The sequence below is a fragment of the Haliotis rufescens genome, unplaced genomic scaffold, assembly GCF_023055435.1.
Source record: "Haliotis rufescens isolate VD_foot unplaced genomic scaffold, xgHalRufe1.0.p SCAF_4, whole genome shotgun sequence".
Taxonomy (NCBI): domain Eukaryota; kingdom Metazoa; phylum Mollusca; class Gastropoda; order Lepetellida; family Haliotidae; genus Haliotis; species Haliotis rufescens.
This window is the reverse complement of record NW_025964112.1, coordinates 11434316-11460348: the sequence shown is the minus strand read 5'-3', so window position 1 is coordinate 11460348 and position 26033 is coordinate 11434316. Positions and strand designations below refer to the sequence as shown.

The following is a 26033-nucleotide window of genomic DNA, read 5'->3' as shown; positions in this document are numbered from 1 at the left end:
TTATATAGGTTTTCAGTAAGGCGGTATGCTTGAAGCGCGAGTGCCTATGCGTGTATTAGCTGGGCACTCTCTTGTATACAGAACCGTACCCAGGTACCCTTCAGTATACGGTGTTAAGATGGGTTTCAAGATTCCAAATGACAACCGAATTGCGAAGGGAACTGATGAGGGTGTGGCAGAGAGGGTGTGATAAACCCGGATAAGTCGACGTAGTTTGATGGTTCCACTTTTATTGAGTAAATTAATTCTGTTTGAAACATCCGAATCTTCTGCAGCGATGTTAGATAGGTCTTGTTCCGTTTGGATGATTCTTGGAATATAGTTAGATGTGTGGCCCATTGTCTTCCTGTAATCAGTGATGGATCCGGTGTTGAGTAACGGGCAAGCGTCTGTGCATTGTATACCTCCCATCTGGTTCTCGATCCCGACTGGTGCATCTGACGAGCGAGCCACTTGAAGAATTAGACATTACAATCATGTATTTGTTTGTTTGTTTGTTTGTTTGTTGTTTAACGCCGCACTCAGCTATATGACGGCGGTGGGTCAATAATCGAGTCTGGACCAGACAATCCAGTGATTGATGTCATGAGCATCGTTCCACGCAATTGGGATACGATGATAAGTATCAACCAGGTCAGCGAGCCTGACTTCCCGATACCGTTAGTCGCCTCTACGGCGAGCATGGGTTTCTGAAGACCTATTCTACCCCGGATCTTCACGGGTTTACAATCATGTATATTTAAACTAATGTTGTCGTTTATTGCTTGCACAGTGCATGTTTATTTATGCATATATTTGTTTGAAGCATTATGTTAAGAAAATATTTTAATAATACTTCGAGTCTTTCAAAGACACGACAATTGTTTCCATAATGAACGTCGTGCATCCGTTACTGACTTTGTTAATCTGGACGATCTCATTGGGAATGTAACCGTCCAGTTTATACGGGTTTCACTGTTGCATTATTATTTGGATTGATACATACTGTCTGTGATAGACATACAGGACTTAAGAACATGACATGAAACATTCTATAGATAACAACGTCTTTATTGTTGGTAACGGCGTATCAGAGAGTAAGTGAGTGAGTTGGGTTTAACGCCGCTTTTAACAGTATTACAGTTATATCGCGGTGTGTCAGCTTCATGTGGGAGGAAAGGCCGAAGTGGTGCAGGTCTCAGACGTTTACCACTTCGGTGAAACCCACGCGCACGGGTATGGTGCTGACAAACCTAGAAACATAATCGGGGCGAACCGAGATTCGAACAATCATAGGTTTCTGGCGTGTCCAAGGGACGCAACTCTGCACAGCGAATCGCGGCGCCTGAGACGACTGGGCCACCCGTGCCCCCGGTAACGACGTATCATGGTGAATGATGGGACAAGACGTAAACAAGAACCCGTTACAAACAAGCACGTTGTTATCCATAAATGTTTCTTGTTTTCATAGTGATACATACTTACCGCAGCAGGGTAGATTATGTACAGACATATGTTATTCAGTAGTAAAGGCCAAATGGCCCACAGTACAACTAAACTGAAGTACAGTAAACTATGTTTGTAACGAACACGCTTATAACGATTTGACGGATATACCGAAGCTAATTTTTGGTCCCGTCCATTTGTTGTATACATTAAACTACATTTATAACGAACACCCTTATAACGAACTGACGGATATAACGAACTAAAATGTTTACTGTAGAATATTTAGATGTTACGCATAATGAACATGTATTTGGGCAGTTCCGTGTAGAAATGTTGAAATGCTCATTGTACTTTCATATATTCGACGCGCTTGACGTATATGACGTATAATTTTCAGGTCAAAGCGCAGAAAGTCTGAGAAGAATGGACGAAATGGACATTCGGACGCCAGTAAACCTAATTTCTATATGGGAGACGAAGAGGAGGCGAAAGAAAGAGAAAGCAAGATATGAACATCCACACCAACTTCAAGGAAGGCTAAAAAATAACCCAAAGAGGGCCTCAATAATCTTTCACTGCGTGTCTTCCATTGGTCAAACTCGCTAGGGTTAATTCAGTGACCTTTTGACCCGACGAAAAGGTTGTCATATTTTCTCAGAAATCATATTTAAGTGCACTTATGAACGTTACAACTGATTTCGTTGAAAGGAATAGATTTTTAGACGAAAGAAAATAGGCATTGCCCAGAACAGGCAGTATGTGTGCTTATTAACCTGATCGGTTGAGTAGATGCGTTAACATGAATTATATATGTCCATTTTCCAGTCGAGTTGTTCAATGCGTAGGAATATTTTCAAATGACCATAGAGACAAACCCTTTGGTCACATTTTCACTAATTGTTGGGCTATGCAACATAAATAATTCAGTGTAAGAGTTAAAACGTGCAGGAATTATGTCCTTTCCCACAATGTACATATTCGTTAAAATACCCTTTGATTGACAGCTGTCACCCGCCTCAGTGAATGTACATTTCAACACCATAACGTACCAAGGTGCCTTTCACAACAATGCAAGATATGAGATGTGTTTACTTTCTTATTGTGATGCTGAAATCGGCCTCGTGTATTTTATTGCGATTGATTTGACGGTGGTTAATCTATTGTATGATTAAGGCCAGATTATATATTTAGAAACTGTAGGCAAGGAGAGCATTTATGTCTTCTCAATTCCAACACACGTGTACATAGTATCGTTGTTATTTTGTAACGAAATGATCCTTTGGATTATATTCTAATCACACAGAAACATTTTGCTGACAAATCAAAAGCGTAAAACAAAATTGGACAACCACAGCAATATCTTTTGAATGTGCATGTTTAGATTTAATTCTTTCGTTAAAATGTTTCAATTAAGTTGGTTTAACGGAAATTAATCCTAGACAGTGTTCATACAGTGATGTCGGTAGTACAAAATGTAAATATAACAATGTCTGTTTATCTATATGCTATTAAGTAATTGTATGAATTTCACATGTTAGATGTATGGATTTCACCTATCAGGCATGACATCACATGGCGCTGTGCAGAGTTTACATACCAGCTTCGGGATTTCACATGACAAGTATGGATACCAGGTTTTAAATGTGTACACACATCCAATTTCAACTGTACAGTAGTCAAGTGCTACATACACAGAATTCATATGTCAGCTATGTCAATTTCATTGATCATCTGTTAGCGGCAGGTTTGGTTGGAATGTCATGTCTAACTGGATGGATTTCACATACTGTTGTACGGATTTCACTGTACTATCACAGTACACGGTATGGATTTCACTGTACTATCACAGCACATGGTATCACACTGTACAGCGAAATCATCAGGGTGTTAGATTAATATCAGATCCCGAAATATATATTTACCAAAGATTGCAATGTGTTACCCGGACTCTAAAAGTTGTATATATTTTGGTTAATAAAGTCATGACAAACTATTTCATGCTTCTGTTTCAAGTTTATTCGTTATCAAATAGTGAACCCCCAATTTACCGGACAGTACGTTTTCCCATGTAATCGTCTGGATAAACGCATGTCCGGACTATAAATTCCTGAATATTGAGTAATGGTAGTGAGTGAGTGAGTTTGGTTTAACGCCGCTTTTAACAGTCTTCCAGATATATCGCGGCTGTCAGCTTAATGTGGGAGGAAAGCCCGAAGTGATGCAGGTATCAGACGTTTACCACTTCGGTGAAACCAACGAGCACGGGTATGGTGCTGACAAACCTAGAAACATAATCGGGGCGAACCGGGATTCGAACCCATAATCATAGGTTTCTGGCGTGCCCAAGGGACGCAACTGAGTAATGTTAGTGTATTGTTGAGGGGGTCATTGTTGTCCGGAATGATGGGTTTTGGAAATCCATTGTCCGGATTAACGAGGTTATACTGTAAACAAACCTTAATGGTAAAGAGAGCTTTTCATGTTAATATAGTTGTTATATTCAGAATGGGTACTGTTGGGACATCACCAGTTTGTGTTGATTCCGGTGGACGCTGGCAACCTTTTGTTTGGTGCGGGATTTATGTACACTGATGGAGGTAATCAACATCATTAAGCTAATAGCTTTATACGTTGATATTGCCATTGGCGGACTTTATATACAATGGTATCTTTACAAAAGTAGCTATCATTCTCGTTAGCACAGCATTTTGCTCCCGCGTGAGAGTAATATATTTAGACGGTTATTTTAACGTAGTTACATTCCATTAGGACAGAAACTGCAGCTGTTGTCGTGTGTGTGGGTGTGCGTCTGTGTGTGGGGGTGGTGGTCTGTCTGTCTGTCTGCAGTGCCGTTGCCACCCGGGGGGGGGGGGGGGGGGGGGGGTGTACTTGTACAAATATTTGCCCCCCCCCCCTCTCCTCTGTCAGTTTACTACGTCCTTGGTCTGTTTGTGAGAGAGATAGAGAGAGTGACCATGTGACAAGTCGAAACCAGAATTCTCAAAAAGCCTTTTGACAGAAGTTTATTTCAAACAAATAATCGTGTCAAAGCAAGGTGGGCATGGCCAAATGATACGTTCTTGGATACGGATTGGCCTTTAATGTCATAAATTGCATGGAGAGAATGTACAAATAAATCTCAAGCATTGTCACGGCATTGCCACTGGAGAGAGAGAGAGTAATCTATGTCAATTGTAGAATATACTGATGGAAATAAATAAGGGAACGCGTAGTTTTAGACACAGTAAAATTATATGCTATGATGAGTTCCCAGCCTTTTCTATTGAAACAATGCACACAAACAAAACATTTAATTGACATGTTGAATTTGTACAGGTAACAGACAGTAAAGCTTATTTCTCTATATCTTCATTGTTCTGTTATTTGTTTCCATCAGTATTTATGGATTGACAGTTTACAGTCGTTTATCTCCACGTGCATACAGTAAACTACGGTTATAACGAACTTAAAAGGACCACTAATTTCAGATCGTTATAACTGTAATTCGTTATAAACTTATATACAGCTTATATACAGCAAATGGCTGGGACAAAAAAAAAGTTCGTTATATCCGCCAGTTCGTTATAAGCGTGTTCGTTATAAACGTAGTTTACTGTATACTGTAAAAAACCTGGGAGATGCCGGGCTAGATGCTTGTCGGTAGATTTCACCTTGCACCTTTAACGTCATTGTAACAATAATATGTTTTGCTTGTAATGTGTCCCTTAGTTCACACACGAGTTCCAGTGAAACAATTTCTTTTGAACAATGCACGGTATACACCAACAGTGTTCCATACACAACTACATAACGCTTACACAAAGTAAGTGCTTGTGCAGGGCAACTCAATTATTGTGTGTCGCACTGCTTCTATCGCAAGTTTTCAAGATATAAATTTCAAGAGCTTTGTACTTCTGCAACTCTTCTTTAGGTGGCACTTAAGAATCTGTTTGAAAGGTTTGACTGAAACATTAAAACTAACCACACGGAGTGCAAACAAAACGAATTTCCTGAGCTTTTTTTACTAATAAGCAGCAGACTCTCTGCACGTGTACACAAAAGACCTAATTTAAAATTAAAATACAGTTTTTAGCTCATGTGCTGAGACACCGGTACAAAAAAAAATGTTTGAAAAATTATGTTACTAAATTACTACATACATCCCCTGGTTGATAGTTTTATAATAATGAGTGCATTTCAGAACGTTGCAAAAATTGTTGTTTTCCCTTTCTGCGAGAGACATGGTAGTCCGTGCCTCGCATTCTGTAGAATCAAAGAATTACCGGAAACGCCCATGCAGCTTTAAGTGGAGGAAATATGACTTAAGTAGCATGCATTGGGATGGGCATTAGAAGGAAACATCTTGTGTATGACGTTCAAGACCGGTTGTGTAGGTGGACACTCAAAGCATGTAAATAAGTCCCCGACGAGGCCGAAGGACGATGAGTGCAAAAGGGGAATAAATAAGTGCTGACTTTAAACTTTATAGATGTGAGTTTCTTGTGGCGTGGCCCTTAAGTGTCCTACACTGGTTATTTTTTCTAATTTAGAAAGAAAACAGCCGCTATACAAATTAAAAACGGCCCATATGCTGCGAAGAAACGCTATTCTACTCTTTCAACGCAAGGGAGTTTTGTTTGTTTGTTGGTTGTTCAACGCCGCACTCAGAAATATTCCAGCTATATGTCGACGGTATGTAAATAATCGAGTCTGGACCAGACAATCGAGTGATTTAGCATAAGCATGGATCTACGCAATTAGGATCACATGTCTCAACCAAGTCAGCGAACCTGACCACCCGATCCCGTTAGTCGCCTCTTGTGACAGGCCCGGATCTTCACAGGTCTCGTGAAAGTTAGAAGGACTTATAGGTTATATGTCACAACATTTATATTCTGCAGTCTTCGGCATCGTGGCTCACTGTCACGGTGTTGTGCTCCAATGATCAGGGGTGTCATTATACGAGAATAAAGTCAGAATACAAACGGTTCACGGGTTATTACCAACTACTAATTGTATCGGTAGATGACAATAAAACGACCAGATAAGCCCAATCTGCGCTGACAAAGACCACTGATTTATTAAATCAGAGCAAATACACAAATGGCTTAGCTAAGCAGCTGTATTACAGCAACAAAGTTAGAGTAGCTAAAACAACATTTTGACAAGATACAGACAAGATGCACAGACCGCTAATTAAATCGGCTGCGACCAATTAACACCTGCGTTAACTAATTCAACCCTCTAATGAGTGAATAACCTCGGCTGGGTTAAATAACGGGAAATAATATCCGTAAAATAAGTCACTTGGACAAAAAAATAGACGAGAACGTTTGAATATCAAACTAGTCTAATTGATAAAAGTTTCAGTCACTTTGACTGAGCAAGGAATTCCTAAATCCTAAATTCCTAAAAGTTAGACAATCACGGGAAGGTTGGTTATCCACGGACTAAGTTTAGCTCATTACAATAACAGTAAGTCAGAACCAGATCAAAAGTGCCCCTAACGAACCCTGAGTTTCGAACGACCATCCAGTAGCATGCCAATCGTTAACGAACGAAGCTTCGGGGGCCAGGCACACCATCTTGAAAAAAAGATTAAATATACTGCGCGCGGACCTCGGAGAAGACAATCTCTCCTGGACAGCCGGGTGAGGTGAGGTGAAATTGGGTTTAACGTCGCGTCCAAGATTATTACACTTATATAGCGACGTGCATGCACGTGTATGTGTGTGTGTGGCTGCTTGTACTAGTCCGGACTGATGCCGATTTATAGTGCTAGCTCACTGAGATACCATGCCGCAGTTTAACATGAATACCCCACTCAGACACAGTATACTGACTCCGAGCCGACCAGTCCTTGTTTTAGCCCCTTAATGCCGAGCGTCAGACAGGGTAACAACAAGTACAATCTTATAACGTCTTTTTGTATGACGCGGCCCGGGATCGAACCCTGGACCTTCCGCTCTCCGGGCGGACGCTCTACCACAAGACCACGGAGGCGGTCTGGACAGCCGGGAAGTATAATAGTCTGGGGCGCTTATCCAAAGTGTGTGTTTCTTAACATGGGGAAAAAACACGAACAGCAAACTAACTTCTACAACCATACTCTTTCATGGTAAGAGTATGCCATTAAATCCCAAGAGAACTAAATATGAGGGTCACTAATTCTCTAACTTAGAATGCAATGACACTGTAAGGCGGCGACCGCCGGACCTTGCCGAACGGTGTCGGAAACCGGACAATTAAAGCCGGGGAGCGGTACGGTGACAAGACCGCGACACGAGCTGTATTACAATCCGGTGACAGTCACCAGTCATGAAACTGTGTATAAAATGTCAGGGAGTCTACATACGACTCTCATACAGACTCCTTCATCACGAATATGGCTCGAGATACGAGTCACAGGCGCCATTATAACGTTTGGAATATATTACATACATTTTCCAAATTTCTTTGAAGTGGCACAATGGTAGCGAAAGGTGCATGATACAAAATTGCATTGAATGATATTAATTAGGTTCTATTTCAAAATAAGTAAGTATTGGTAACCATAGCTCAAGTGCAGCGCGTGAGTCATTCGAAACTCTCCCTTCGATAGAGCTACGGAAAATAGATATCGCTGTCGGGAGCTTGCCACTGGAAAGACGACTACTCCAAGTTGGATCACGAAGTTCAAAGTCGTAGCGACTGATGTTTAGAAACAGTCACAAATATGAAGCTGAAATATTACAACAATTTTTATTGATGCCCTATCACGGTGCCATTGCCAATACAGTGTTGAAGTTCTGTACCAAGTGTGACACTTATTTCAAATATTTTTTTTCGCGATTCCTACACTTGTTCTTAAATTCCCAGACCAACGCCTCCAAAAAACCAAGCATTGTTTTCGCAACTCGGGGACATATTTGAGAGAATATTGCGTTTGATGCTTCATGCGAATTAGACGTTATTATCAGGAGTACAATCTAATGGATCAGGATGGAATCAAGTGCTGGGGACATCGCTCGTCGATGGGTCACTTCCGTCAAGGTATAATGTGACGTCACAATGTGTGGATTTTTTGGTTTGGTTTGGTTTGTTGTTTAACGCCGCACTCAGCAATATTCCAGCTATATGACGGCGGTCTGTAAATAATCGAGTTTGGACCAGACAATCCAGTGATTAATATCATGAGCATCGATTCACGCATTTGGGATCGATGACATGAATCAACCAAGTCAGCGAGCCTGACCACCCGATCCCGTTAGTCGCCTTTTACGACAAGCATAGTCGCCTTTCACAGCAAGCATGGGTTGCTGAAGACCTATTCTACCCCGGAATCTTCACGGGTCTCACAACGTGTAATAAAGCAGTATGTATTATTACCTTTCGCTCGTCCATAGATCACTTCCGTCAAGGTATAATGTGACGTCACAACGTGTAATAAAGCAGTATGTATTATTATCTTTAAAAGGGTAGGGTATACATGTATTCGTTTTATTCCCACAAAAAGTACATCCTACCTGTATGTTACTCATTCGATTAATAATGAGTCTTAAACAAATAAAACAAACAACGTCGTATGGTTGTGTCTTGCACCTTACGTTTGCAATGCTTCAGTGACTGTTTGAGACTAGTAGCGTGTTGGTGACATTTGTAATGCGAGAGAGATTCAATTTACAACTGTACACTTTCTTCTGCCCAGCGGTTTATTGTTTACACACTGGAAATATTGCTGTCGTGTTGTCGGGGACAAAACTTGTATCATACTCAAGGCTGAAAGCACCGGCACCAAAACCGGAACCTGTTGGCTTACAATATAAACATCTAGCACGACAAGATCCGGTTATAACATTCCCGTTACTGGATCTAGTAACGGTTGTTTCATCTGTCCATTTCAAGTAGTCCACAACCTTCAAACCGGTTCTAGTTGTATCAATCCGGAATGAACCAGCCTCTTTTGCAGCGCATGATAAAGAATCACGGCAATCCACTGTACGGCCAAAATTTCCAAAAAGGCCACTGGTCATCGCGAATCTGAAGCCACCGTGAAGAAAGGAAAAGTTCCAGGGGTTAAACTTGACTTTACTGAAAGTTGTATTCCCTTCAAAGGTTCCGGACCAGGTTGTCGAACATGCCTCATTATCGGTATCGAGAAAGTAGGAATAGTTCTCCCCGAACAAAGTGATATACGACTCAGGGCTGGTTGTAGCCATACCACTGCAGTATACTTTCACATACGGATAATTCGCAAGTTTTGCGCGAAACCAATATTCACCGTCGATGTAGTCGTTGTTGCAAGCCTTGAGGTCCGCGCACGTGACGACGCGCTGACAAGTGAACGCGCTCCACGACCCGTCCGACTGACACAGCCGCTCCCCCAAAGGTTCGAACCCAGGTGAACAGTTGTATGAAACTGACTCGTTGATATTCCAGAAATCCGGGTTTTCGCCAATCTGTTAAGGACAGAAATGCTCTGAATTATCACTCTTTACGAACGGTTGCAAGTTTCATCATTAGAGAATTCATTGTGAGTGTTTTTAATGCATGAAATACCCAACTAGGTCTCAAACTGAGCTTTGGCGATACAGTTTTGCCTCAACGTTTGTTTTTTGACGCCGCACTCAGCAATATCCCAGCTATGTGACGGCGTTCTGTAAATAATCGAGTCTGGACCAGACCACCCAATGAATAGCGTCATGGGCATCAATCTACGCATTTTGGATAAAAGGACATGCATACATTAAGTCATCGAGTCTGGCCACTCGATCCCATTAGTTGCTGAGAATTAATTCTAACCCGGATCTTTACCGGTCTGTTGCCCCAGTGAAAAAATGTGCACCCAAATTACAGTCTAAGCTCATCGGGGTGTATATCTTTGACATTAAGTATTTTGTATAAAGATTATCATCTATTGTCAGTCTGTGAAACGTAAGCTGAAAACGTAATCTGATATCCGTTTATCAAAAAAATGTAAAAACGTATATGCTCCCCCCGAATTGAAACGTATGTGTTTTTCAAGACAATCACTCTGTGGCGTCTACGAGCGACCATCGATATGTGGGCCCTGTTTCTACATGCCTGAAAAGCGAGACGTGGTACGTGTGTGTGTGTGTGTGTGTGTGTGTGTGTGTGTGTGTGTGTGTGGAAGATTACCAAACTATTAATATCTAATGTGAATGTTTGTTTGTTTGTTCTTTAACGCCGCACTCAGCAATATTACAGCTATATGACGGTGGTTTGTAAATAATCGAGTCACGACCACACAATCCAGTGATTGACATCGTGAGCATCGATCCACGCAATTGGGATCAATGACATGCATCAACCAAGTCAGCGAGCCTGACCACCCGATCCCATTAGTCGCCTATTACCACAAGCATAGTCACCTCTTACGGCAAGTATGGGTTGCTGAAGACCTATTCTACTCCGGATCTTCATGGATCTAATGTGAATGGTAACATTTGAGTGAACGCACAATGTCTCAGTCATTCAGACTCTCCCAGTCTCACTTAATCATCTAAAGAACTGGCAACCGGTGAAGGGACGTGATAAAACTGATGACGTATTGGTGCGTGGCTGCTTGTACTAGTCCGGACTGATGCCGATTTATAGTGCTATCCCACTAAGATACCATGCTGCAGTTTAACATGAATACCCCACTCAGACACCGTATGCTGACTCCGAGCCGACCATTCCTTAAACCCCTTAATGCCGTGCGCAAGACAGGGTAACAACAAATACCATATTTTAACGTCTTTTGGTATAACGCGGGATCGAACCCCGGACCTTCCCCTCTCCGGGAGGATGCTCTACCACTAGAAAGACGGAAAAGTTTGCTCTGGACAACGTTGAAAGGACTTGGCACTTATGTTGTTGCACTTATGTTGGTGAATCGCCAAGTCTACTAATAGCGTTATTTCTCGCACTGATATTGAGCCTTCCGTGCTGCTTTTTAATTCAGTTGAGCAAACGCGTGGCAAATTCTTGAAACTGATTCTCCTTTACCAAGAAAACGAATCAAGCAAATGTCAGAGGTCATTCATATTAACCGTTTTGTGACACTTTATCAGCAAAAAGAAGCATTCGTGACCAACTCGTGTTATTCCGGGACAAGCCGAATAGCGACTCGTGCCCCTCTCGTGGCCATTTTTACGACCGGGTTCCGTCTTTGCGCAAACGGGCATACCTAAAACATTTATCAACTCGTTGCGTAATGGTTCACACATTTTCCCCATATATTATATATATTTCAGATGCAATTTAAAGCACATCAGGACGTGCCGATTTATACAGTATGATTGAACACATTTAACGGAGTCTTTGGTATATTTTTAGATGCAAGACATATGTAAAATCAAAAATTATTTCTGAGGGATTCTTTGACGAAAAACTTGAAATCATACGCGCATTCTGATTGGTTTGTCGTATTTTCGCACATAACATTCATCGATAGGGGGACGAGTCTTCTTGCAGGTTACGGAAAGTGGCGAGCGGTGACGAATTCAAAAAGAAGGTTTTATTTTCATATAGCAGTGCAACTAGAAATACTTTCCATACACGTAATCTACTTATGAACATATTATTACCGTCTTTGCGATTCTTTCTTTTCTCGTTCCCACCTCCCAATTCGAGAACTAAAGGTGTCTAACTTACCATTTCTCCTTTTGACACAGCTGGTGGCTTCCCGCAAAACATGGTCACGCATTCCGATTGGGTGCCATTCAGCTCCTCACAGACCTGATTTTTCGAGCAATTGTGTTCTGCGCATGCTCTAGGGCGTTTTGATAACCACACATTTATATCACTGAACACGTAGTCCTTTATATTTATCAAGTCTGTGGCTAAAGACTCATTTTTCGTTTTTTCGTTCATGATACATAGGCCGGAAACCGTGTCAAAGTTGAAGGATGCGCATCGTCGATACATTTGACACTCTTCCACACATTTAAGAAGACTTCCGGTTGATGTGTTCCGAAACTGCGCGTCAAGAAGGTAAGCATCCTGTTCAAGTTGCGAAAAGTTTTCGAGCGATGAACATACTGTTGTTTGTCTTGTCGCCACCATAAATATTTTCAGCAGTAAAAGAATTACCAGCATGGGTTTATCCATGGCCGTCAGAACGATTTTCTATCAGAAATGTAAAGCGTCAACGTGATCTTGAAAAATCACTGATCCTGTAGATTGTTTCCCCTGAACCATGCCAGGCTGTATTCCCTCTCTGTAATCATCTGTGTGCGTTTTGTGGATCGTGTAACCGCATTTCTTCTTTTGTCTGAAAACGTTTGAAGAAAAACCTATTAGTGATTCACTTGTTTGACATCATATCGATTTTATCCAAGCTACGCCTTCTAATACTGCCGTTTCACCTTCGCTTAATAAGAAGATAAACATGTTTTCATGTCATTCAAATCGAACCTTCACCCAAGTACTGAATGGGCCCAGTGTTTACATCACATTAGACAGGAGATATGGAATAACCCAAGATAAAATCAACGATGGCATACTATTCAGTACGAAACACATAATTCCGAAGGAAACACAGTGGGAAAGTCAGTGGGAAACACTTCATAGGAAAAACCCACGTCAGTAGAAAACACAAGTCAGGAGGGGAAACCACACGTCAGTAGAATACACACACGTCAGTAGAGAACACATACGTCAGTAGAAAGCTCACAAGTCAGTAGAAGGCACAAGGCAGAAGAAAACACACGTCAGTAGAAAACACACACGTCAGTGGAAAACACACACGTCAGTGGATAACAGTCTTCTACTGACTTATGAGTTTTCTACTGACTTGTGTCTTTTCTACTAAACTGTGTCCATAACATGTTTTTTTACTGACGTGTGGTTTCTACTGTGAGGTGTTTCCTACTGACGTGTGTGTTTCCTACTGACATGTGTTTTCTTCTGACTTTTGCCTTCTACCGACTTGTGAGCTTCCTACTGACGTGTGTGTTCTCTGCTGACGTGTGTGTTGCCTACTGACGTGTGTGTTGCCTACTGACGTGTGTGTTCTCTGCTGACGTGTGTGTTGCCTACTGACGTGTGTGTTGCCTACTGACGTGTGTGTTCTCTGCTGACGTGTGTGTTGCCTACTGACGTGTGTGTTGCCTACTGACGTGTGTGTTCTCTGCTGACGTGTGTGTTGCCTACTGACGTGTGTGTTGCCTACTGACGTGTGTGTTCTCTGCTGACGTGTGTGTTGCCTACTGACGTGTGTGTTGCCTACTGACGTGTGTGTAGAAAAGACACACGTCAGCAGGAAATACATATGTCAGTGGAAACACACACGTCAGTCGAAAACACAACAAATAAGTAGAAAACAAAAAAATCAGTAGAAAACACACGTCAGTAGGAAACACACAAAAATCAGTAGGAAACACACACGTCAGAAGAAAACACACACGTCAGTCGAAAACACAACAAATAAGCAGAAAAAAATCAGTAGAAAAGACACGTAAGTAGGAAACACACAAGTCAGAAGAAAACACACAAGTCAGGAGCAAACACAAATCAGTAGAAAAGACACGTCAGTAGGAAACACACACGTCAGTAGAAAAGGTATCCTCCCAGATCGCCTAATTTCTCCCCACAAGGTATCAAAATACAATTAGGTGATGTGGGTATGCCATGCCTGGATGAGTTTTATAATTAGGTAATGTGGGTAGTTGGAACAGTCCACTTTACTGAATGAAGGGATGACAAGAGAGCCAGAGATAATCATACATATTTTAATCAACAACATATTATAACAAGTAGCCTCTATCAACAACTACATGTATGTGTCTCTCAGTGTCTCTGATTGATCAATGTGATTTCCAGATGCACACCAGTTAGTGTCCATTCACCAAGATTGTGAGCAACCAGGTCAACATAGTCCATGATTAAAATGGTACCAACATTCAAACTGTCTTTAGCCCTTCTTAACCGTTGGTCAATGGCGATGCCCTTGTAACGAGAGACAAGTCCAAGGTGCTGACCTCTCCTCCACAGAGCATGGGAAAAGTGAAAATAACATCAACGTATCTGAATGTTATCAAAGACGGCTAATGCTGCATTGGCGAAGGCTTTCTCAAAGTCTATCTGAAGAATCAGGGGCCTGAGGTTGAGATGCAGCTTGTCTTGTCAGAGATGTCTTCAGTAAACGGAAGGCTGTTGTGCAGGTTTCTTGTGACTTGTTGGGCAGAAGAAAGTCCACTAATGGATGCATAATTCCTTGAAACTCTGCATGGATGGAGTATGATTGTAGAAACAAACGAGGTGATGAACAGAAAGTTCCGTCAGCATACATGATGTCCGCATTGCACAAATGTTCTAAAATCTCTCTTGTGGCAAAGATAAGAATCTTGTCATCTTCTCCATAGTCAGCAATCAGACACTGTTCTCCTGCGTCAGTTCTTGTCCAGCCTTCTTCCAAGTGAACTGTTGATCTGGTCTTTGGAAGTCCGGGTATGTTCTTCTGTCTTTCTCTGTACATAGGTGACCTCATGCTGTCAAAAGTTGGAAAATGGCAGAGATATTCCCCAGGAACTTCATCAGCATGTCGTCTGAGGTTGGCCAGTTCATCAGCATAAATACCTGGGATAGGCGTAGTCTCAGTTCTGGCACGATCAAGAAGCTTGCTTCTAAAGGCATCAACATGATGGAGATAAGGAGCGGATTGGTGATTGTGGTCTGGGCCAATCTTTACTAGTCTGTCCACAACCCTTGCAAGTAGCCTCAGTACACCTCTAGTAGACTGCATCATTCTTCTTTCTGTTCACTCTAAACTTGTAACCTCCACGATAAGCATATCTACCTCCCCGAGGATGAGGTAGAAAGGAGACTGCCCCTAGAACACTTGCCATTTTGATTATGGACAAAAGGGCGAGACATTTTCCTTTTATATCTGTGTATATCCTTTTCTTTATTTGAGAAAGGCAAAGTTTACTGATCTCTCTATCTCAGTGGTTTAAGATTCTTTACCCATGTGCAAGCTATACAACGCTAATATTCCCCCTTAAGAGCAGTTTTGGTTTAAGGCTTAATCTGCTATGAGGTGAGGTGAGGTGAAATTGGGTTTAACGTCGCGTCCAAGATTATTGCACTTATATAGCGACGTGCATGCACGTGTGTGTGTGTGGCTGCTTGTACTAGTCCGGACTGATGCCGATTTATAGTGCTAGCTCACTGAGATACCATGCCGCAGTTTAACATGAATACCCCACTCAGACACAGTATACTGACTCCGAGCCGACCAGTCCTTGTTTTAGCCCCATAATGTCGAGCGTCAGACAGGGTAACAACAAGTACAATCTTTTAACGTCTTTTGGTATGACGCGGCCGGGGATCGAACCCCGGACCTTCCGCCCTCCGGGCTGACGCTCTACCACAAGACCACGGAGGCGGCATAATCAGCTATGACTTCCCCGTTGCTCAACAGGGTCAACTCCGGGAGAGCGCATGGATTAGTGATCAAACAGATTAGGCAATCTGGGCTGACCAGTAATTAGACAATGTGGGTATTAATTGGTTTAGGAAATTAGACACAAGTAGAAAAGACACAAGTCAGTAGAAAACACACACGTCAGTACAAAACACACAAATAAGTAGAAAAGACACGTCAGTAGAAAACACACGTCAGTAGGAAACACACGTCAGTAGAACACAACAAGTCAGTAGAAAAAAATCAGTAGACGACACAAGTCAGTAGAAAAACACAAATGTCAGTAGAACATAAACATGTCAGAAGAAAACACACAAGTCAGTAGAAAACACATATATCAGTAGGAAACACAAGTCTGAAAAAAACACACGTTAGTAGAAAACAAGTTAGTAGAAAACAAAAAGGTCACTTGAAAAGTCACAAGCCAGTAGAAAACACACGTCAGTAGAAAACACGCACACCAGAAGAAAACACGCGTCAGTAGGAAACACACAAGTCAATAGAAAACACTTAAGACATACAAAACTCACGAGTCAATACAAAACACATATCCATTTGGATTGAACCCAAAGCTTGAGATATAATCCTCACTTTACCTTCGTGTTGTGGAGCCCCGACGTTGTGCCATCAGTGTCAGAGCATCTACACAACTCAGAATATCTTATACTCGGACTGTTCACATGACTTTATGCTCGAGCACGAGTAACGACCACTTCTGTCAGTTTGCACTGACGTCGACTAATATTGCATGCATCTCTCCGGCAACAATGCCACAGCCTCCCTCTTTTGTTGTCTCACAAAAAAGAGAATTCGCACAAAGCTAATGAACGCGTCTACGATGAAAGCAGAGCTGAACTACCACACTGCATAAAGGAGAAAAACCATTAACACGTTCGGTATAATACAGCGCATTAGATGCGAAGGATTGGTTATTGGTAAGAGAAGTCTTACTTCGACATTAATAAACTGTAGTACCATCACGAGTGGGGTAGACATGGCTGCTGACAGTGAAATGCATTAGGCGCGCGTTTTGCGCACAAAGAAAGGCTTATTTCGGGACGTTCGTTTCTGAAAAGATCATAATAACAAAATCGTAAATCTACTCGTCCGAAGCAAAAGTTATCAGAACAAGCATCTAAAGCCATTTATTATATTCAGCGCCAAGGGTGGAAATTACATTTGTGAGTTGGATGTCAATAACACATTTTCGACGCTATGGTTGAAGCATTTTTTTTTTACGGTCGCGAAACGTGGGAAAAACTCTCGATAACAGAAACAATACACCTTCGTTTTCTTAAACACCTTACGTCACTAAGAAAGAGTACTCCACAGTTTTATGATATATGGGTAATTTGGAAAATTTCATCTTTCTAACGTAGTCAAAATTAAAATGATATCTTTTTAAGCAAGAATTCTGACAGTATGTATAAATTTCTTTTTAATGATAACTTAATGGGAATATGGAATCAAACATGGATGACATGCATGAAAGGAATGTTTCACGGACTCGGCCTTAGTAACATGTAGATAACACAACATTTTCAAAGTCAAAGTTATCTTTAAAATATAGTTAAGTATAAATAAAATTGAATGCGGTTGCAATCCTAGATAGGTGTAAGAGATACATCTTCCAAATTATCCACGTAAAAATTGTAAAAAATGACTTTAAATGTTGAAAACTATTTAAATAACGTTAGGAGAATTTTAAGTTGGAAACATCTAATCACAAATTACTAGTTGAAGCAGGCAGATGAAGAATACCATTCACTGAAAGACAATGCCCACTCTGTATGACATATGTGACGAATGTCACTAATTGTTTATGTGTCCTTCATTTGAAAAAGGGAGGGAACAAGTAATTCATAAATATTATTATATTAAACCTAACATGTTTAAAATGAATTTACTTTTTCACAGCGAAGATAAGGAACATTGAGAAAACAGTCTAATTTGTGTAAAATAATCATGATATGGTTCAAACCTGGAAAGAATATTTCATAAATGTTTGTACAAATTTCCAGTTGTGTATTTAGCCTGATCCGATTGCTCCATCTTCCTGAGTCAAGGGCGTTACCTGACTATACAAGTCCAGTTTCCACGCTTGCCGAATTAGGATGGAAGTTCCAGGCTTGATCATAGTGTCACCGGTGGCTATTACGAGTTATGTCCCTTCTATGTCCTTCCTATTGACCAATAAGATTCCATCTCTCATATCACATGCATGTGCTTCAAACAGATGGCGGCGTCAAGACGATATGATCGATAAATCAAGTTCTATTTTGTAATGACCGGGTCCTACCTCGGGAAATGCATCAAATCACTTGAGCACCTTGATTAAAAACATGAAAAGATTTGCAAAATATCTGTCGCCGGTCAGTTGGTGGTTCACATGCTTTACAAATCCTGCAGTCGACCGAAATCTGCGCGTTGAAATCCATGTTGTTTACGAACCGGATGTCTAGCTTGTTACGCGATTTTGATTGGACCATGCATAGACTGGTTTGTCCAGCTAAAATGTAACTCCGGAATTCCAGCTTCGTACGGCAAGGGTGGAAACTGGACCTTTATAGTCAGTTAACGCCCTTGCCTCGGGAAGATGGACTGCCCGTAAAAGAAGTTTATGACATTACAATATTCCTTTTTTTGTACATATATTTTGTATAATCAATACTTGAATTGTACCTATAATGTCGCTGCTAGCGACCTGAGTGTGAATAAGTTCAGTTCAGTTCAATTTGCATACATCCTACCATCGCTCCGCACCGCCGTGCCTGCGCTTCGTACCCTGGCATCAACGTTTTGAGGCTTCGTATCGTGTCTTCATATCACGGGGGGCGGTCGGGTAGCCTAGTGGTTAAAGCGTTCGCTCGTCACGCCGAAGACCCAGGTTCGATTCCCGACATGGATACAATGTGTGAAGCCCATTTCTGGTGTCCCCCGCCGTGATATTGCTGGAATATTGCTAAAAGCGGCGTAAAACCATACTCACTCACTCACTCATATCACGGCTTCGCGACATCGTATCATCGTATCATCCATCCTATCATGGCTTCGCACAATCACATCATCGTTTTGCGCTTTCGTATCGTGTCTTCACATCATCGCTTCGCAACATCGTAACATCGCATCGTGACATCCTGTATAATCGTATGATGGCATTGCGTGTGCGTATCATGGAAACATGCAATCACGCAGTCGGTTCGAGTCGTATAATCGCTTCGTGTCATCACATAGTATCATAGTGTCATTGTATTTTGCCTTCGTATCATCGCACGCAGACATCTCATCAAAGCTGCCTGCACTCGCTCCATTACGTCGCGCCATAGGCTCTACTGAACCAAGTCAGTTGTTCCTTCAGGCGCTTTCATAGGGAGCCTTCAGTGCAGATTGAGACATCGGTCAGCTGTGATTGGAGGATTTTGTCTAAGGTTTTCATAGGTATTTTAAGAATACATCTATATAGTAGTTAAAACTGACCCTGCTTTTCAATATTTAGTGCTGTCTCTTTCAACACGATGACGTATGCTGAATGTGACCATAGATATATTCAAGTTAGTTTTCATTCAGTGTGGAACTGGTGGTGGTGTGTTTAGCTTCCTGTATTCGGGAAAGGAACTGACTAAGATGGCTATTTCTTTTCTTGTTATAACCGTTGTAAGACCAGACCGTGAACACATGTACATGTAACAGCTGTTGAATGCCTTGATATTTAGATAATATAACGTTACTGTAGAAGTCTGAGGGAAATCATTTTGCCTCGTGTAACCGATACCGTTGCTTCAAAATGGCAGAAATGAGCTATTATAGATCATCTCTAAGAACCGGACATTAAACACACAAGTCTACAATCACGACCATCGTCTAATTTGGATAAATCGGGAAATATTGATTGAATTTTGTCTCTGTTTACGTGATACGCGCCTGAGAGAAGGTAAACAAACCTTGCTGTGGAAGATACAATAAACACGGGTGCATCAAATAATTGATCCCACTCTCAATTCGCTTTTTAACTAAACAAAGGGTCGATTGATATACAGCTCAGTACATGCTAATCAGTACATGCACGCATTTGTTGTCAGAGACATAACGTGAGGGCACGTCAGTCCAGTAATCTTTACACAATCACATTAATACGAGGTTCTAAAATCCATACACTGTGAAAACAACGTATAGAGATTATCCTGTGGTCTTTCTTAGGTTTCTCACCGGGGCACGGGTGGGCCAGTCGTCTAAGGCGCCGCGATCGCTGTGCAGAGTTGCGTCCCTTGGGCTCGCCAGAAACCTATGATTGTGGGTTTGAATCCCGGTTCGACCCAATTATGTTTCTAGGTTTGTCAGCACCATACCTGTGCTCGTGGGTTTCACCGAAGTGGTAAACGTCCGAGACCTGAATAACTTCGGGACTTCCTCCCACATTAAGCTGACACGCCGTGATATAACTGTAGTACTGTTAAAAGCGGCGTTAAACCCAACTCACTCACTATGTTTCTCACCAAGCTCGCCCATTCACAACATACCACGTTATTTCCTACGAAAGCCTAATGATGCCACTTAAGTGGCATTAATGTATTTTTTAAATCGCCAAGTTCTCGTTATTTCAACTATGTTCTCGCAATTGCAAGGTTTTTTCTCTCGTTACATTGATTATTTATTCGTTATTCATGATCGAAATATCAAAAAAAATAATCGAAGCACCGAGAAAAAAATCGAGATTTTTAGGTAAACTTGAAATAACGAGGACATATTCGAAGTAGCAAAAAAACCCTCGTTATTTCGAGAAAATAATTGAAATGACGAGAAATTTCGATTTAAAAAGAATAAATTAATGCGGCATTAGGCTTTCGTAATTTTTCATCATAAATGTATTATCAATATGTTTCTATTGTGTCCTATTTATTTATAAAGACCAAGGAAATATCCGTTTGGGGGGATTTGTCTTCTCTCTACAGCCTAAGAAACGTTCTGAAGAATATTAATGTTATCATTGTAAATATGTTCAAATGTCTCTTTTGTCTCTTTTAACTTCTAAGCAGAGTGCGTTCATCTCTAAAGCGATTCTAGCATAAGCACGGAGATATCATGATTTAAACGTCTATTATCAATCAAAACATAGCTGTACTTTGATGTAATACGGGACGAGGTATGGTGGTCTTCTAAAATCGACAAATTTTAACGCTTGCCTGCAAATATCAACATACTTGTATTTAAAGTAAAAACAATGTTCCTCGGCATCGGTGCGACAATTAGGGACCGATCATTTCATATTGAGGGGGAGCTGGGATTGTATCGAAAAGAATATGTTGACCCAGAATTTGCTCCAAAAAAATAAATTATGCGTTACAATGTTGAAAAGATGAAGAGGAAAAATATCTCCACACAAAACCCTCAAAGGTCAAGTCTTGCAAATTGTAACAAATTAAACCGTTCATAGCTGCAATGATGTAGTTGAATTGTACATGACGTTTGGAGACAGAATTATTAGCTATGAAAGTATCAATAGAGAAATGGCATTTCACATTTATCATCAGAATGTTTCCTGACATTTCATAGTTATCAGTGGATTGTTTCAGCATTGTCAGCGATTAGTTAATGAATCATGAATGAGGTAGGACAGTTTTCATTTGTAGAACCAGGAAGTGAGTTACAAAATAGATAGAGGCATGCTCAATCTAGTTCGTAGGTTTCAGTATTTTATCCGATTAAGACACACATGAGTTCATGGTCAGATCTAACTTTTATCGAATCAAAGTTAAGCATTGTTGCATGTGTCAAAGAAAGGTTATACTCGACCCCTTTAAAAAGATACGTTCAGGACTAGCAGTGGTGCGCGGTTTTGGCAGTGACTGAGGGAAATCGATACCACTCTGTTTGTCCAGTCCATGACGAGTCTAGCCTGTTTTGTTAAGAAGTTGTAGTTGAAGATGGACTGAAGCGTTATTAAACGTCTGTGAGTATAACCTATATTTTGTATTTACTCCTGGTGAGTGCAAGGGTCGGCACATGAATGTTGATAGAGACAGTTCGGAGTAAGAGCCGATAGACCAATCACTCCTTGACTAAGATGACCCGATGACCAAGCGATTTGCTAAGTCATGGGTTACCTTGCCTATGACAACCCGGAACGACAATAAACTAGGTAACGGTATTAGTTAACCCCAAAACGCAGTTACCACACTATGCATAGACTCGTTAGTCCAGCCAAAATGTAACTCCAGAATTCCAGCTTAGGGAAACAAAAGTCAGTTAACTCCCATGCCTCGGGAAGATGTTGTAAAGGGTGGTGGTCAGCAGAGTTAAAGCGTGGTAGGGTGAGCCTTGAAGACTCGCCTGGAAGGCTAATGGTGAGGTGAGGTGAAATTGGGTTTAACGTCGCGTCCAAGATTATTGCACTTATATAGCGACGTGCGTGCACGTGAATTTGTGTGTGTGGCTGCTTGTACTAGTCCGGACTGATGCCGATTTATAGTGCTAGCTCACTGAGATACCATGCCGCAGTTTAACATGAATACCCCACTCAGACACAGTATACTGACTCCGAGCCGACCAGTCCTTGTTTTAGCCCCTTAATGCCGAGCGCCAGACAGGGTAACAACAAGTACCATCTTTTAACGTCTTTTTGTATGACGCGGCCCGGGATCGAACCCTGGACCTTCCGCTCTCCGGGCGGACGCTCTACCACTAGACCACGGAGGCTGTCTAATGACGTCAGCAACACCAGAAATGATCAAGAGTAATCCACAAGATGGTGATGACCGACCGGCGAATGAGCGAGCGTCACATTGCTAGTTCAGTAGGCATTTCCCAGGAGACAGAAGGTTCCATTATCACAGAAACTTGATGAATGATGAAATGATGAAAGTATCAGGATGTCATCATTACTATCCTCCAAAGGGCCGGACAATAAACTGAGAAAATTATTCAGCACCTTTGAGGCAATTATGGAATGGAATTATAACTACAAGACGTGTGAACCTGAGATTGGGTGTGCTCTTCCATCCGGACAATCCGACAGCGCACAAATCAGTCATGAGCGTGGTTACAAGAGGCATCAAAGTGTGGATTGAACTATTTCAGCACCCTTTATATACTCCTGTTGTGGTTCTGTCAAACTTCCATCTCCCCGGCCGCGTCATACCAAAAGACGTTAAAAGATGGTACTTGTTGTTACCCTGTCTGGCGCTCGACATTAAGGGGCTAAAACAAGGACTGGTCGGCTCGGAGTCAGTATACTGTGTCTGAGTGGGGTATTCATGTTAAACTGCGGCATGGTATCTCAGTGAGCTAGCACTATAAATCGGCATCAGTCCGGACTAGTACAAGCAGCCACACACACACACACACACGTGCATGCACGTCGCTATATAAGTGCAATAATCTTGGACGCGACGTTAAACCCAATTTCACCTCACCTCAAACTTCCATCTGTTCCCAAAGAAAAATCTAGCCGGAACCCATTTCAATACTAACGATGACATCATAGCATCTGAGAAGATCTCTTTGGGCAGCCAAGACAGGACTTCTATGAAGCTACAATCCCCGGGATGTCTGGCAAAAGTGTATCGATGTAGGAGAGGATTATGTTGAAAAATACATCATGAAATGTCTTTAGGCCCAGTCTTTCTATGTGGGGACCGCCTCCGTGGTCTAGTGGTTGCGCATCCGCCCGGAGAGCCGAAGGTCCGGGGTTCGATCCCCGGCCGCGTCATACCAAAAGACGTTAAAAGATGGTACTTGTTGTTACCCTGTCTGGCGCTCGACATTAAGGGGCTAAAACAAGGACTGGTCGGCGCGGAGTCAGTATACTGTGTCTGAGTGGGGTATTCATGTTAAACTGCAGCATGGTATCTCAGTGAGCTAGCACTATAAATCGGCATCAGTCCGGACTAGTACAAGCAGCGACACAAACACACACACGTGCAGGCACGTCGCTATATAAGTGCAATAATCTTGGACGCGACGTTAAAACCCATTTCACCTCACCTTTCTATGTGTGTCTCAGTACTTATCAGTCCGCCCTCGTATTGAATAATAAGTTAATTTGTATGAGGGAGCCTAGTTATATTTTACCATGTATATGATTGCACAAATATCCATACATCCATACACCCAAACCGTCTAAACTATGTTAGATTTCTCAAACGACTGCACTGATAACCGATTGACAGTCTCTTCTATACCCTACTCAAACACTCAGCACCTGCAACAAAACTTTCACTCCGAACTCCAGGCAACATAATATCATCTTCCCGAGGCAAGGGAGTAAACTCTCATACAATTCTAGTTTCCACCCTTGCCGAACTAGGCTGGTATTATGGAGTTAAATTCTGGCTAGACTAACGAGTCTATGCATAGTCCAATCAAATTCGCGTTTCGCGGATGGCCCAGTCGTCTAAAGTGCTGCGATTCGCTGTGCAGAGTTGCGTCCCTTGGGCACGCCAGAAACCTATGATTGTGGGTTCGAATCCCAGTTCACCCCGATTATGTTTCTAGGTTTGTCTGCACCATAACCGTTTTCGTGGGTTTCATCGAAGTGGTAAATGAGACCTGCATCACTTCTGACTTTCCTCCAACATTAAGCTGACACGCCGTGATATAACTGGAATACTGTTAAAAGCGGGGTTAAACACAACTCACTCACTCACTCAACCTTACTTCAAGTTGGTTCTGTTGGCATAAGGTTGTCTCACATGTTTAAATCTGTACATGTTTTGATTTTACAGACAAATCTTAACATGACAGATATAAAGAAACAGGAAAGGGTGGTCCAGTCGTTTAAGGCACGGGAATCCGATGACTAACGGGATCGACATTAGCCAATCAGAAATCGATATTCTTGAGCTTTACGGCACAAGTTTCGAAATGGCGACTTCCATTCCGGACTACGTCTCGAAAGATAGGGTGACGAAGTTCTCGATTGAAAATTTAAAAAATGAACTGAATATAATCCTAGAATGTCTAATAGAGAACCGATATTGTGAGGCAGTACTTCACACTAGCTGTGGAAAGTCTCTTCTGATTCAGATGTTTATTCCATTTAAGGAAGAGACAGCGACAAAACCCTTTCCATATTCATAAGAAATCTCTGCCAGTACGATTCCGACTATATCATGAGCAGGTGTTTATTAATCACTATCAAGAGTGATGGAATCTGGAATTGGCTAAAAGACGAGCGCATCGATCCTGCGCCAGCAGTGGCACCCACCACAAACACATGCAAAGGAAAGTTAATTGTCACATGAAAAAACATCGGGAACATATGATAGGAGTCTAACTAAGGAATTGCATCGGACATCATTTTGTGTCACTGATGTGTCAAATTCGGAAATGTCGTCCACATGTCTACCATAAAACGTTTTGAAAGTTTTACTGAGGCCTTGATTGTTATATATAACGTAACTGAATACGCCGTCATATGACTGGAATACTGTTAAAAGCGGCGTTAAACACAATTCACTCACACTCACTTAACTTCTGAGTAAGGGTTGCATGACGATTTTTAAATCTTGGAAGAAAGATCATGATCGACTGTACCTCAAATATTGTGAAATGCAGACACCAAGGGCGAGAGCCGCAGGAATATTGCTTGACATAAAGTTGAAGTCATCCCTCTTGTCATACAGTCTTGTCGAGAGTGTTTTGGTTATTGAACGATATCATATCATCGATATACCTGAAGCTTATGTAAAACTTCTTGACTGCATAAAGGATTATGGTTAATCTTTGAGACATGGATTGGTTGGTACATTTGCAGGACCAAGCAATTTATCTCTCTTTGTACGGATTTTATGGAGCTTTGGCATCCAGTACAAAAGAGGAATGGACAGGTCTCCATGTTTTGGAGTCAAGCCAAAAGTTGAAAGTACTAATGCATGGTTTGGCAAATGTCTTTCTCAGTAAAAATATACTGGCCTTTGCTTTGCAAAACTCTGATAAAATGTCGATCTGACGTGACATGTAATGGATCTCCTCAGTTCTTGGTTTAGTGGGGGGCACGGGTAGCTCAGTCGTCTAAGGCGCCGCGATTCGCTGTGCAGAGTTGCGTCCCTTGGAAACGCCAGAAACCTATGATTGTGGGTTCGAATCCCGGATAGCCCCGATTATGTTTCTAGGTTTGTCAGCACCATACCCGTGCTCGTGGGTTTCACCGAAGTGGTAAATGTCTGAGACCTGCATCACTTCGGGCTTTCCTCCCACA

At 41.7% G+C, this 26033-nt stretch overlaps 2 protein-coding genes across 8 annotated transcripts in view; one reads left to right on the top strand and one right to left on the bottom strand.

Annotated features, from left to right (window-relative positions):
- Window positions 1-3421, top strand: part of LOC124112300 (electroneutral sodium bicarbonate exchanger 1-like) — a 57240-nt gene extending 53819 nt beyond the window's left edge. For all 7 annotated transcript variants that reach the window (XM_048381745.1, XM_048381739.1, XM_048381744.1 and 4 more), the window contains one exon: window positions 1826-3421. In XM_048381745.1, coding sequence (XP_048237702.1) covers window positions 1826-1846 — 21 coding nt within the window. In that variant the 3' untranslated portion in view covers window positions 1847-3421. The remainder of the gene's footprint in view (window positions 1-1825) is intronic.
- Window positions 3422-8750: 5329 nt separating this feature from the next.
- On the bottom strand, window positions 8751-16606 carry LOC124112289. Its single transcript, XM_046472318.2, has 3 exons — window positions 16435-16606; window positions 12067-12685; window positions 8751-9866 (listed from the first exon to the last, which is right to left on the bottom strand). The coding sequence occupies exons 2-3, from the start codon at window positions 12520-12522 to the stop codon at window positions 9120-9122; spliced, it is 1203 nt and encodes a 400-aa protein (XP_046328274.2). The 5' UTR covers window positions 12523-12685; window positions 16435-16606; the 3' UTR covers window positions 8751-9119.
- Window positions 16607-26033: the final 9427 nt, after the last annotated feature.